The 14,543-nt window shown below is 33.6% G+C and overlaps 1 protein-coding gene and 1 pseudogene across 1 annotated transcript; both read right to left on the bottom strand.

Moving 5' to 3' along the window:
• Positions 1 to 7,831: 7,831 nt before the first annotated feature.
• LOC113768429 (heavy metal-associated isoprenylated plant protein 2-like) lies at positions 7,832 to 9,019 on the bottom strand. The gene is made up of 2 exons (XM_027312779.1): positions 8,769 to 9,019; positions 7,832 to 8,536 (listed from the first exon to the last, which is right to left on the bottom strand). Exons 1-2 carry the CDS (start codon positions 8,784 to 8,786, stop codon positions 8,198 to 8,200), a joined length of 357 nt encoding a protein of 118 aa, XP_027168580.1. The 5' UTR covers positions 8,787 to 9,019; the 3' UTR covers positions 7,832 to 8,197.
• A 2,104-nt stretch (positions 9,020 to 11,123) lies between these two features.
• LOC113769162 lies at positions 11,124 to 12,098 on the bottom strand (annotated as a pseudogene).
• Positions 12,099 to 14,543: the final 2,445 nt, after the last annotated feature.

The following is a 14,543-nucleotide window of genomic DNA, read 5'->3' on the forward strand; positions in this document are numbered from 1 at the left end:
CCAAAGATCAGCTGTTTGGATTCATCAAGAATAACATTAGCAAGAGGATGATGAGCTGGAAGAGCAAGATGTTGAGTTCAGCAGGAAAAGAGGTACTATTGAAAGCAGTGTCAATGGCAATGCCAACGTATACTATGTCTTGCTTCAAACTGTCAAACAGGCTATGGAAGGACATTAGTGCACTAATGGTAAAATTCTGGTGGGGTGAGATAGATGGGAAAAGCAAAATGCAGCTGGTCTCCTGGAAGAACATGACAAAAGAAAAACTGGAAGGAGGATTGGGATTTAAAGACTTGCAGAGCTTTAACAGTGCCTTTACTAGCAAAGCAGCTGTGGAGATTCATCACCAAACCCAACCTCCTAGTGAGCAAAGTTCTAAAACCCAAATATTATCCAGAAGGGTCCATAATAGAGTGCAAGGTATCAAAAAATGCTTCATGGTTTTGGTAAAGTGTAACTGGAGTGAGAAATGAGCTGGATGATGGAATCAGAAGGAGAATAGGAACCGGAAGAAACACCAGAATCTAGGAAGATAGATGGATTCCTAACTGCAATCAAGGCCAACCAATAACCAAAAAATCACCAGGCTGCACTCTGTAAAAGGTGGCGGACTTGATAACTGGGCATAGGTGGAACAGGCCTCTGATATACAGGCTCTTTAAGGAGAAGGAAGCTGAAGATATCCTAAGTATTCCAATTAGTGTGGTTGACAAAGAGGATAGTACCTTCTGGCCAGATAATAAAAATGTTGCAGTCAGGTTATAGGAGAATATGGAGGGAAAAACAGAACAAAACCAAAGGTGAACAGCAAGTAGACAGCACAAGCTATACCAATCCCAAGTCTCCTATATGGAAAGTACTGTGGAAAGTGCCAGTCAAGCACAAACTGAAAGTGTTTATGTGGAAGTGCTTAAGTGAGGGACTACTAGTGAATGAACTAATATGGAGAAGAACACATAAGGGAGACCCCTACTGTAAAGGTTGTGGGGAAAGGATGGTAACAGTGGAACATATAATTTTTGAATGTGACAGGGCTAAAGAGATTTGGAAACTAGCGCCCATTCAATGGGACGGAATCATGGAATCAACTGGCAACTTCAAAAAATGGTGGTCATCAGTTATTGAAGCAAGACGAAGACAGTAGGGGATGGAACACATTGCACTCACAGTAACTATACTTTGGCACATTTGGAAAGCAAGGAATGAAAGAATGTTCGAGGCCAAAGTAAAGGAACCTATGAGAATCATTACTAAGGCCAGTAATGAATGGCTAGAGTCTCAAAGTATGGATAAGCCAGTAAGTATCAGAAGCACAGCAGAAATAGAAATACCACAGCAACAAATCAGGGCAGAAAGGCAACACACACACTCAACACAAGAACAGGGAGAAGAGTATTAAGAGTTGCAGTTTCAAGGCAAAAAGAGACAAGCACTGTTGGCTACAGTATAGCTGCCAAAGATGGAGGAGGATGCTACATAACAGGATGGGGACTAAGAAAAAAGATGACAGGATGCAACATTCAACAGGAAGCTGAAGCTATACATTATGCATTAGTTAAAGCCTTAGAACAGGAATGGACTGCAATTATTGTTGAAACAACCAGTAAGGAGCTGTTGAATCAACTGCAAAGGAATGCAAATAGGAACAGCTGGGTTGCTACGTTGCTGGAAGATATACAAGCACTGAGTATCTTGTTTCGAATGTGCTCTTTTCTTTTGGTAGGAATATAAAATACGGATCTAAGCTACATAATTAGTGCTCAAGCTTTGAGCAGAAATCAAGATGTGGAATGGACTTATCCAGTTCCATTGTGCTAAGTTGCACAACTTGTAAAGTATCCTTGAGCCTTTGCTTAGGTTGTACATATTTTTGATATAAGCAGTAAAAATTATCGTTTCGAAAAAAAAAAAAAAAGCAAGGGCGAGGAATTATACCAAAAAAAAGGTGAGAAATTATTGTGATAATATCTTGCAGGCTTGCCTCTTGAAACTGGATAACAGTTAAGTGCAAACAGCACCACGCAGTACGATTACTGTATGAGTAAAAAATTGTAAATTACTAACTTTGTGGATCTTTTGAATTGCTTTGTTTAGCTTTCGTGTGCACTAGTTTACTACTATTGATTTGTTCTTTGGTCCGTTTTTTTATGTTTGTGTCAAGCATTCACAATTCGTTACAATACTGGAAGGATGAACGTGGGCAAGGGTCAGACGGGATCATCTGTCCAATTTTATGTGTCCAATTTTCTGTCCAACACAAAACTACGTAGTTCCACTTATTTTTGTGGCGGACATGGCACATAAAAATAAATACCTTTTTGGCTCCATTATACTTTTGGATATCTCTTCTTTTTTGAATTTCCTTTATTTACATATCTTTATTACAATTCCCAAAACCCTATTACTACCATAACAATTCCCAAGACCTGTTGCCGTGAGCGTCAAGAAGATTTGGGACTTCTTTGCCGATGGTAAGAAAAAAATAATATTCATCTGCACAATTGTTTCTGGTTGACTTATAATTCAAAGACAACGCAATCAAATCACAGCACCTTCTACTTCCCCCGGTTTAGCAGTGATCACAAAAATCACTGTATGTGAAAAGGAAATATATAATTCCATAAAACCAAAAATAAAAAAATAAAAAAACTGGCTAAGCATATAATCTTCTAGGCATTGACATCTGAAACAACAATCATCGTGAACCAAATTGCAGCACATATATTTGTTTACCACTGCAATCCGTATGCCTTATAAAATGTGTGTATGTGGGTGGGGTGGTGTTTTTTTTCTCTGGGAAAGAGGGGGTGGTAAGAAAAGAAAACAGCTATTACATCTTAAAATAGCAGAGGTCTCCATGATGTTTAAAGGTTTTCAATTTTTATCCATCACATGGTTTTTCATTCAATTAGCAACTTTGTCAACCAAGCCAATGAAATATGTCAGTTTTTAACCATATTTCCCCAAGAGATGGATTATAAATTAAATGAACACTGTATCAATGAAGACATAATTCTACTTAAAAAACAAAAAGAGGAATCAATTTACCAGAATAAAAAATAGATTGCAAAAGGTACAAGAAACACTTTTTCTATCTGAAAATGTTAAAACACAATTTGTTTTCCTTCAAAGAAAGCGAGAAGGACAATTTGTTTTCCTTCACCAATTTTTTAGATTATTCTTTCCGTTAGGCCCAGCTGCAAATTTTGCTTTGTACTTCCAAGGATTTGATTGTCTCTCTGTATGTCTCAAATTTTGCTATGTCTTTCCGTTAGGCTAGTGGTTTGCTTTGGAGGAATTCACGTGAATGGTTACAATTTGACAGGGCTGTTGCTTGGTGCTTGAGCCAAACAGGCATTTATTTTTATGTGCCACGTCAGCCACAAGAATAAGTGGAACTACGTAGTTTTGTGTTGGACAGGAAATTGGACACAAAAAATTGGACAGAGGATCCCGTCTGGGGCAAGGGTAGCTATATGCAGATATGTATTCTCTTTATACGTAGACTTGTATGATGGTACTATTTTACCCATCCAAATAAGGGTAAAATAGGTAACTCAAAAGATGACATAAATTTTAATACCAAACCCCCCATCTTGGATAGTTCCTTATATTATTGGCCGAAAAAGAAAAAATCGGTCACGTATTGATTTGATGCGATTGTTGATTTTTTTTTAAAAAAACCAACAATATTTATTAATATTAGTTTTAAAAATTAATGTTTTGTAAGTATTTAACTACTCTACTAATTTTTAAAAACTTCCCTACGTACTTTTGCTATAATGTATGAATATTCATCAAATACTACAATGCATATTGAAAATTTGATAGACATTCTTTGCCGGTTGAAATTTATTATAATGACCATAAATCTAGAACTACATATTTGTAATAAATTAAATACGGTACGAGGGAGGGATGGGTTGGGTGGGTTCCTGGTTTGAGACCTCCTACTTATATTAAAAAAACTAAATTAAATACAGAAGATACAACAATTCATTTCTCATAAACAAATATTCAGTTTTCTATGACAAAAATAGTTTAGTGATATAAAAATTAAAATAACATTATAAAGTTAATCCATATTTATAAACCAAATTACACAAATTTATTAACAAAGGTAAATAATATTAGAAGAGGAGAAACCATATGAAAAAATAATTTAGATTAATTGAAAAGATAAAAGCGATTAGAATAGAAAAGACCCAATCTATAAATAAAATAATTAGGGAAGAGGTGGATAAATTCTACCCAAAAAAAATTAGGAAGTATAAGTGAGATGTTTTGGATTCGAACCCTCCCACTTATACTATAAAAAAATATTTTAAAGAAAAAAATCTGAATATAACCGAACACCAGGTTCCAACTTCTGTTACTGTTCTTGTCATATTATAAAATTCTTAATGACGATGATGATGAGCATGGCTGGGATTAACCTATTAATCCTGGAACTGCTACGGCAGTATCATTTGTTTGAGAAATGTTTGTTTTTGTACACTTGGATGTTAATCAAATTTATGGGAATATATTTAGTGTAGTTTTCATTTCTTGGAGGCAATTCATATAAGATTTAGTTCTCTAGAGTATTATTTTTAAAAGCATTTGTTTTGATAAATTTGCAACTATATCACACAGAAAAGATTAAAAAATGGGGTTAACTGCAAGACTTGCAAAGCTATGTGAATGTACGTAGTTTGATGTTACAATAGAGTTCTTTGAAAATTAACGTGTGTTTGATCACCTATAGCGGCGGAGCTAAAACCTTTGGCCAATGAGGGCAATATTGTAGCTTATAAAATTATTTTGCAATGAGATATTTGATCTAAAATTGTGTATTTATTTTCAGTTATTTTTTAAATTTTCTGAATTTGTTACTTATTCAAGTAGTATTAAAATTTTTTGTTTAATTAGTTTAGAAATAAGTGTACCATAAGGAAAGATGTCTGAAGTTATTGGTTATTTGGAGGGACAAGGATAGGGATTTTTCAAATATAGGGGGGTTATTTCAAGACAGGAGTGTATTCCTCAGAATTTTGGAATGTGACAAAAACCTAAACTGTTATAAAGTTTTTATGACTATTCTATAAATTTTACAAAATTGGAGGTGCAATTGGCCACCCTCCTTGTAATGTAGCTCCGGCATTCCTATTTAGAAAAAAAAAAAAATGTAACAAAAGTAGTTCGAAAGCCTGCTGCTGCTGTAGCATACGAACTGCGAAATTGCCAACACAAGTTGGTTCAACCGGTAAAAATGAGTCACTTTTTCACATGCTAATGCGAGAGTTGTGTTGATAGTATTATTTTGATCCGTGGTGGTGACTGGTGTTGAACTCATCCAAATTTTTTTCCTATAAAAACAAAACAGTTGAAAATGAAAACATAATATAAATAAAGTAACATATGCTTTCACAATGGGCAAAACGTGTTTTTCGTCAAAAGGAACGAAAAACCAGAAATTACTTTGCATTATTTGTTCTATTGGGTAAGTTCAAGAATATTTCTGGAGAATTCTACATGTCCCACTCAAGAAGTAGTTACTCAAAACTCGAATAAAGTTTCAATTTGGTTAGATAAAACAGAATAACAAGGAAAGAAAATTGAATGTGGAAATGTGGGGAATTATGATTAGGATATCTGAAAATGTGTCACACAGCTTATCTATCCCATCCGCAAAAGATTAAAATATCTTTGAGTACCTGTCCAATCTTTATATCCAACGTGTTTTATGATAGCAAGGAATCTTCTGCTCCACTTCCTATTCCACTCACCAACCCACTTTATATTATATTATTATTTATTCTTCATAAATATTATATTTTAATTTTTTTATTTTTCTTACTGTCAAATAATTCTAACATGGTAAAAAATAAATACAACGGTCTCAAAAAAGCAATATAAAATAGAAAATCACAAAGTACAATAGAAAATTCATAAAAAAACTCATTTATCTATATATTTGATTTTTTGAGTTTGTTAAATTTTGTGTATATATGGAAAATGTTATTTACACTCTCCTTTTTGTTATTTGCACTCCAACTATTATATTTATTTTATAGTTTTTTATATATTAAATTATATGATATAACAAATGGTGGAAGTGCAAATAACAAAATATGGAGTGCAAATAACATTTCTCAATAATTATTAGAACTTAAGAAAATTTTTTTAAAAAAAATTAAATCTGATATTTATAAAGGAAAATAATTATATAATGAAAAATGAGATAGAGAGTAAAATAGGGAGTTGGACAGAAAATTCATTGCAACGGCCTTCATGGTGGTGATTTAGCAAATGATACAGACTGCTTTCTCCTTCAACTTATGTTTGTTATAAATGCAATCAATCTAAAGGGACTCATTGCTTGTTGGAAAAGGGGAAACATTAATATATATATATTTTTAGGGTTAAGATTGTATACTATAATATAAGTAGTTTTGATGTTGGAAGGAGTATGTTCTAGTGCCCCACTGCTAAATTGATTGACAAGGTCTTCACATAATCCATGACAAATGCCAGTTCTAGTTGCTACGACATCCTTATAAAATAGACAACATGCTTCCTTGGTCTGGAACACGGATAGTGTATTATTTGAAATATTATTTGGAATAATTACTGTAGCATTTTTTGTGATGTGATGTATGTGAGATAAAAAGGTGATTGGAAATATAAAAAGGTAGGTTGAAAAATGTGTTTGTGATGCAAGCGAAATATTATTTGAAATAATTTTGGTATCCAAACATCAAAAGCCATCAATTTTTGAAATAAAAGTTTGAAAGCATGAGTGAAATTAATTTCCAATTTTTCGTTGTATAAGAATCCTGAGCTGTCAACTTCCGATGTGGCCTTTAATAGGGAGGGATGGCATGTAAGCATTGATTACACGTAGCATCAGTTAATTTTACCATATACTCTTGATAAACTCTTATTTTTCTTTTATTTTTTATAATAAAAAGTTTGGATGATTTCGACATTAGTCATCAGACACGCTCATATAGATCCTCAAAAGTATCGGTAATTTACATTGTACTCTCGTATGATCCTCAAAGGCATCGGTAATTTACATTGTACTCTCATATTGCCCGCTTTAAACCAATCATTACATCCATAACAGATTTGAAAATATGATTTTTTTAGAGAACAAAGTACATCCTTGCTAACTGCTAAGTAAGCCAACATGAGTTGGCTACAATACTAGTATGTTGGCTACAATACTGGTACTACCTTCACCATGATTATGTAAAAGAGAAGATTTGTGAAGATTTCTTGGGTTGGAGAGGTGCTTATAAATGTGTTTTATGCTGATATTTGGCAACATCTTTTAGAATAGTCATTTTAGCTCAAATTTACTATTTGATGGATCTTCGATTTCGGGCTTTAGATTTCACTTCAAAAGTACTCCACCAAAAGTGTTAGAAGTTTCAAAATCTATTATTGTTGTAATACAATATATGATTTATCTTTTACCAAGATGAATACAGAATCATCTTTGGACATGTTGCATGCAATTCTGGTAGCACAACCAATGCTGTGGATTCCATCCTTGCCAATCTCACCAACCAAAATTATTTTTTCCCATCTTTTTTGGGGCTAAAAGAAAAAGAAAAGGCTAGGCCTGTTGAATCAGTTACCTTGCAAATATAAAGAAGGGTTATTTGCAGAAACTGGCGACCTTTACTTTTTCCGCAAAGTGTTCCAAATAAAAACAGAAATTAGAAGGCAAAGAATGAGAGCAAAGAATAAAGCAGACAGGTTCAGTCGCATTCTGGAAACTATCTTGTGTGAGACAGCAAGAAAAAGACGTTCGTAATGCAAGACAAGCAAAATCCGAGCGGAAACTAAAACCTTGTCCATAACGTCCCTACGACAAAATATTGGACAACTCAATCCCCCTCTCAGTATCTGCCATAAGGAAGAAGAGTGCAGGAGAAATGAAATGAAACAAGCAAGTTACAGTGAAAGGTTGAGGCTAAGCGGATTATAGCCACCCAAATTATCTCCAAAGCATCACTTAATTGGTCCAATATTGAAACTTTTGAAAACAGGAAAGACTTTAAACAACATATAATATCATAACTAAAGAATTTGGCGACCACTAGAGCATTAAACTCTTGCTCTAGCTTACTGACTCAAAAGAATATGGTAGCATGGATGCGTCATTTCTGATAAAGATTCACAGAAGTCGGCCCATGTGAAGTGATCATAGAATGTTACAGTGGCCGTAATAATCATCACTAACCACGTACCAAACCTCACATCTCTGACATGTTTTCGGCAGAGCAGGACATGCGTCTTTCTTGTCATCCTTTTTGTCATCCTTCTTCTCTTCCTTGGGAGGACCAACGCTTGTTATTTGTGCAGTTCTACTGAACTTCCTGACTTGTTTGATAATGCATGCTGGATCAGCCTCCCCAATAACTGTTACTGTACTTTTGGACGGGTCAAGGACAATAGAAGTTATTCCTTCTAGCTTTGATATTAAACTCATGACCTTCATTCTGCATTTTGAACAGAGTAGATCCACTGACACCACTGTTTTCTGCCATGAAATCAAGAGAAACAGTTACTTGGTTACTTTTTTCTGAACTCTAGAAGTAAACAATCTGTGCCACATCAGAGGAGCAGAAAAAGGTCCTGCAGAGTGTCAGGTTGGGAAGAAATTAGCATTCAAGTACTGATGAACATTTTGTATATTCAGGACTGACATATACTGCATTAAGCAACAAAAAATGTAAAATTGAAAAATGAAACTTCAAAGCCAATACGAAAACCTTTGCGATCAATGGCATGGTACCAAGCAGAAAGAGTAGGGAAAACTAAAATGTTTTTCTGAACTCTGAAGTTAATTTACAGATGCAAGTTATATATATTATATCTCTACCATGAAATCATTAAGTTATTTTGTATATATTATGTCCTTGTTCTAATTGTTCGTCTCTTATTTGTTTAATTTTTTCATACAGGTCTGGTACATATTAGTAAATGTACTGACAGTGTTAGGTGGTGAATGAGAGTAAATGCAAGTCAGCAGATTTCCAGAGGGTTACCTGTTAACTTTACTCCACATTTAATGAGTCTGTGTGCGCGCGCGTGTTGCACCACTATCCCTAAGATGGCATCATGAAATTAAACAAACAATTGGATTGTAATTTTCTTAGAAAAATGTTTACGTTTTCTGTTAATACATTTTGTAATTACCTTTTAACCTTACAGAGATCAATTGTAAACAATATATTTTTCTAGAAAAACTCCTAAAATAGCAATCGAAACAGGTGCTTAGATCTCTTGACATGCAATCATTTGGGGTGTCTATTTCCTTATCTTCCACTGGCGTGTAAAGGGCCTGTTGCATGCATAAACGTCACAAAGTAGGCTGCAGCATGCAGAAATTTTTCACAAAGTAAACTCCCTCAAGAGTTAAACACTCAACTTCAGCAAACACTAGAGATTGTTCTGAATTACCATCACAAATGATTACTCCAATGATCAAACGGATTTCTTACGAGTGCTATACATTAAACATGAAAAAAATCACTACACACAATATATTGTAGAACGATAATTCTAAGTGGCAAATATCATATCTTACGGAGAACAGAAGCACTTTACAAACAACAGACTTCTGGTAAATCATCTAATGCTTGTCTTGTAGTCAGAACCATTACTTCCAAGTAGAAGAATTCATTGAAAACACACACAGGCACACATATATACGCTAGAGAGAGAGAAAAAGAGAGACCTTTAAATTGAGTAATTTGAGCTACCAAACAGCCTGTCCACTTCTTGACAAGGGAGCAGGCATTCATCTTCATTTACAAAGCCGATTCATGAACATCCTGGAAAACCAAGTGTTTATTCTGCTCTAATATGGAAGCCAACTATGACTTTGTTATCTTGCACAGCACAACAAGCAAAATTCTGTAGTTTACTCCAAAATCTACTTAGACTTACAAAGAGAAAATTAGTTACATGGTCAAATTAATCTAAACTGATCCTGTTTTCTTGCATAAGTTACTGCCATAGATTCAGTCGAAAGTCAGAAAGTTCAACGGGTACAGTTCAACTTGCTGGAGTGACGAAATTTGAATAATCAGAAACAGGAGTTGAAGGGGTATACAAATGTGTATTAACTGCATATGGTTCAGCAAAAGGGACCTGGACATCTAATCTCAGCCCTGCATACAGAACTGGTGACTACTACAATAAAAGTTGAAGATGAACTTGTTTTGAAAGCTGAAAGTATCATCTCTAATGCCAGTGAACTGTCATTGGAAGCCACTTCATTACTCATGCACTCTCAATCCCTTGCAAACAATTATCCAAGTATAGTCCCATTTACATGTCCAATGTGTTATGATGAACGAAAAACAATAATCAGCAGTTGAATTTCCAGTTTTCATTCATGTTTGTGGTCTAGACAACTACTAGCATGTCAACCGCCATGAGTTTCACTAAAAATTCAATTTGCTATCACTAGAAATAAATATCGAGATATGTGGGGTTCAAAAGCTTCCAATCATGGAGTTCAGGATATTTTACGACAATAAATTACAACAGCAAATGGTTACACTTTATAAGGCTACCCTTCAAACTTGAAGGGTAAAAACAATTATACAGGAGCAAGATATGTGAGTATATCCACGGATTTGCAGCTTGTCAAGAAAAGATAAATCAGCCTTCTTGACTTTCAGCATCTTACATAATTGTGTACCTCGTGAGTAATTCAGTCTCCAGCTATGTTGAGTAATTAGCTCATGTGCTCTTGGTAGGCAAGGCAACAAAGTAGCTGATATATCACTTTCCCGGTGGGGGTGGAAATTTCTGACATGTCTCTTTCAACATATGTTCTTCAACAACTCTCCTATCTCTGAAAAAACTGGAAAAACCAACTAATTAAGCCATTTATGACCAACAATATCATTTACATATTAACATCACCAGAATCCAACCCAGGGCAAAATGCAGTCACTAAAACGCATTCAAAGAACTATTTGACTCCTCAACAAGTTTGTTCAAATGGCATTAGGTGGCAGCATTTTAGTTGGGGTACTTTCCTACCTCAGTACAGGACAAAACTGAGACCAAAACAACGGTGCCTAAGATGCAAATGCATTGTGAACTGAGATTTACGAAAGCCGTAGGCATTTTGATTCACCATATGATGATTCATGATGCAGCAACTGAATCACAACCTTATCCATAAACTATAGCTCAAATCAAACTGCCTTCAAACCAAATCACTATAGCTCAAACCTTATCCATAAATTCTTCATAGAGATCAACAACATAGCAGCCAACAAAACAACAAATGGCAACGTGATACCTTAAATGAGCCGTTCATTTTTGAATTCCTCGACCACTCAACCCCCAAATTCTTACTCAGAGGTCTGATAACCAGCCCTGAACACATCACCGCCATAAACTGTACCCGAAATAGCAAAATCCCACGAATTTTTGGCAAAATCATAGCTGGGCTTGAAAGTGGTCAGGCCACCATGGACGTAAGTGTACTCCAAAATTGTCCCGTTATCACCCCAATTGTGAATTTACGTCAAGTTCAATGGCTTCTCCGAAACCCTAACTGTGTTCATAAATTGAAACCTAAAATCCTGAAAATACCCAAATATTTATTACAATCAACGACTAAACTTAATTTGGGGGTGGAATTCTGCTTTCTTCAGGAAACAGGAATTACCTTTTTGGGGATGTTGTAGTCGAGGATGAAGAAGCCTGGTTTTCTACAGCTAGAGCTAAACCTTTTAATCTGGGGCCCGTTGACTATGGTGGCTTCACTCAAGGAAGCCCGGAGCTTAATGTAACTGTCGTCGACGGCTACAAAACCGGCGGCGGCCGCTTTGTCTGTTTCATATCTGCGTTTTGGAAACGTTATTGGAAGAATGCTATTATCACGCCTTCAGTTCACCACAGGAGGAGGCATAGAACAGCTTGTTTTGACGCATTAAATTATGGTGAGTCCGTGAGGCAAAGGAGCAGCTTGAAAAGCACGCCTTTGAGGTTCGAAAGCTTGATTGTCTGGTACACCACCATACCACGCTTTTAAGATTTAAGCTGATTGTATTGTACGGCTTCAACTCAGGCATTAAAACTTGGAAAGTCCGTAGAAATGAATTAAGAGAAGAAATTAAAATGGTTAAGCAAAGATTATACTCCATCCGTCCCATTGAAAGTATCATAATTTTCATTTTGGAATGTTTCAAAATATTTATTATATTGAAAAAGTCAAAAAATCTTTTAATATCTCTTTCCAATATAGCCCTTCTTTCTAATCATATGCATGTTACCATTTAAATTTAAATTTTAAATTTGTGGGGATAAAATTGGAACGGAGGGAATATAATATAGAAGAACTAAATTTGTTACAAGAAATTCAAAAAATTAATTCTAAAGGAAAGGAAAAAATAAAAGAGAATGCTTTACAACAATTGAATATTTTATGGACACTAGTTCACATGTTAAATTTTTGAAAAAAAAATAAAGTTGATTAAGAAAAGTGTATAAATGCAATAGAGGGTAATAATTATTTAATTATTTCTTTTAGTAATAATTATTGGTCTATGCTTGTATGATAGGTTAAGTCTGATTTAAATGCGTAAACGAAAGCCATTGCCCATTGAGCATCCGTTGAAAATGTCCAAATACTTATAATCCATGTGAGGTACGCTTTTCTGCAAATGTAACGTATAGCCCAATTGACGTAACTAGTTAGTATATTTCTTGTATTAGATTTAAGGGTGCGTTTAATAAAATTAAAATTTTAAATGCGAAATGTGAAATCTGAATTCATTAAGTTATTGAATTATTAAATACTAAATATGATACATTTGAATCTATATCACATTAAGTGATAAGTAAACAACTCATCGCTTATTTTTTAGAATAAGTTTTGCCTAGAAAACTCAATGCCACTTATTTATTTAAATGTTTAATTTTTAGTTATCAATAGTCTGAACATTTTAAAATCTGAATTCATTAACTATAAGCACTAAATTGAATTATCAAACAAGACTTTTTTAATATTTAGTTGTCAGATCTGAAATTTTTTAGATTTATCTTATCAGATCTCACCTTAATATTTGGAATTATATGAGTTTATTAACAGATCTGGGAGGAGCAACCAGTATGGTTGAAAGAATGCACAAACAATCCTGGATCTATAAGTATTTTATTTTTTTGATTTTTTTGGAGCTTCATTGTAATATTTTATTGATTTTCTAAATCTGTGGTATCAAGTATATGTTTTTTAGATCTGTTTGTACCTATGTACGGTTGATGTAATTTTTGCCATTATTATAGATTTAATAAAATGATGATTTTCTATATATAAAAAAAAAAGCAGCTGAAAATCTTAAGCGTATATATAACCACTAGCACTTTGACCCAGGATATGTTTGGGTTTTATATTTTGAATTAATTCTAAACTCGTTACTTGAATGGGAATAATTAAATTATGCTTATTTTTTGGGTAATTTGAAATAAAATATAACAAAAAACAACCTTATTATCATGTGTAGTATCAAAACACTACCACCTTATTTATATAGTAATATGTTTTGTTTACACAATCTTACGGCTCGTCTATTCTTATTAAAAACATAAAGTAACCATTAACATAAACAACATATCAATATCCAATCCATTTGAAAATTTTTTTAAAGTATAGTACATAGCATTTGAGAATATTCTATTGTTCGAAAACTATATTTTATTCTTCTTCTTTTTGAAACTCCTTACCCACATTTAAGTGCAAGTCAGCATGCACTAATTTCCTATCACCATTATATATACTAGCAAATGTAGAAAATTAAGTCAAGTGTGTGTGTGTTTGATATTGAAAATATTTCATATGTAATCTACCTCTCATGCAAATCTTTTTATAAGAATTTTCCTCTTGTTAAGTCTCACTTAAAATAAAACTAAGAGTGAACATGTAGTATTGTAAAGAAAGCTAATTGAGGACTTACCAAACTTATTGCGAAATAAAATTAAGAGCAATCACGTAGTTTAGTTTTGAAGATAATTAAAATAGGAAAGCCACGAATTGATTGAGGGGAAAAAATAAAGTAAGAAATAATGTCACAATTTATTTGAACGTGTAAGACAGGTTATTAGTATATTAGTAGAAATATATGATGAATAAGAAAGTCCAAAAAGGGCTATAATTAATTGTTATTAGAAAAAAAAAAGAACAATGACAATGAATGATTAGACCAATCATAGGATGTCAACACATGATTAGAGTTAATTAAAAATAAAAGCTATGAGTTGATTTAAAAAAAAAAAAAAAAAAAAAACAGAGATAATGGCATAACTAATACGAATGTACAAAAAGAAAGTCATTAATAGATTGGTTACAATTTACTATAAATAAGGATTCTAATTAATTGCTGCCAGAAAAAAACTAAAAAATTCATGTGGCACATAGATAGAACGTCCAATTGGTAGAAAATTAAAGCAGTCAAGTCAACAGCCTATATATATAAATATATATATATGACTAAAATAATAACAATAATAATTATTTAAAA

The sequence above is a fragment of the Coffea eugenioides genome, chromosome 4 (genome assembly GCF_003713205.1).
Source record: "Coffea eugenioides isolate CCC68of chromosome 4, Ceug_1.0, whole genome shotgun sequence".
Taxonomy (NCBI): Eukaryota; Viridiplantae; Streptophyta; class Magnoliopsida; order Gentianales; family Rubiaceae; genus Coffea; species Coffea eugenioides.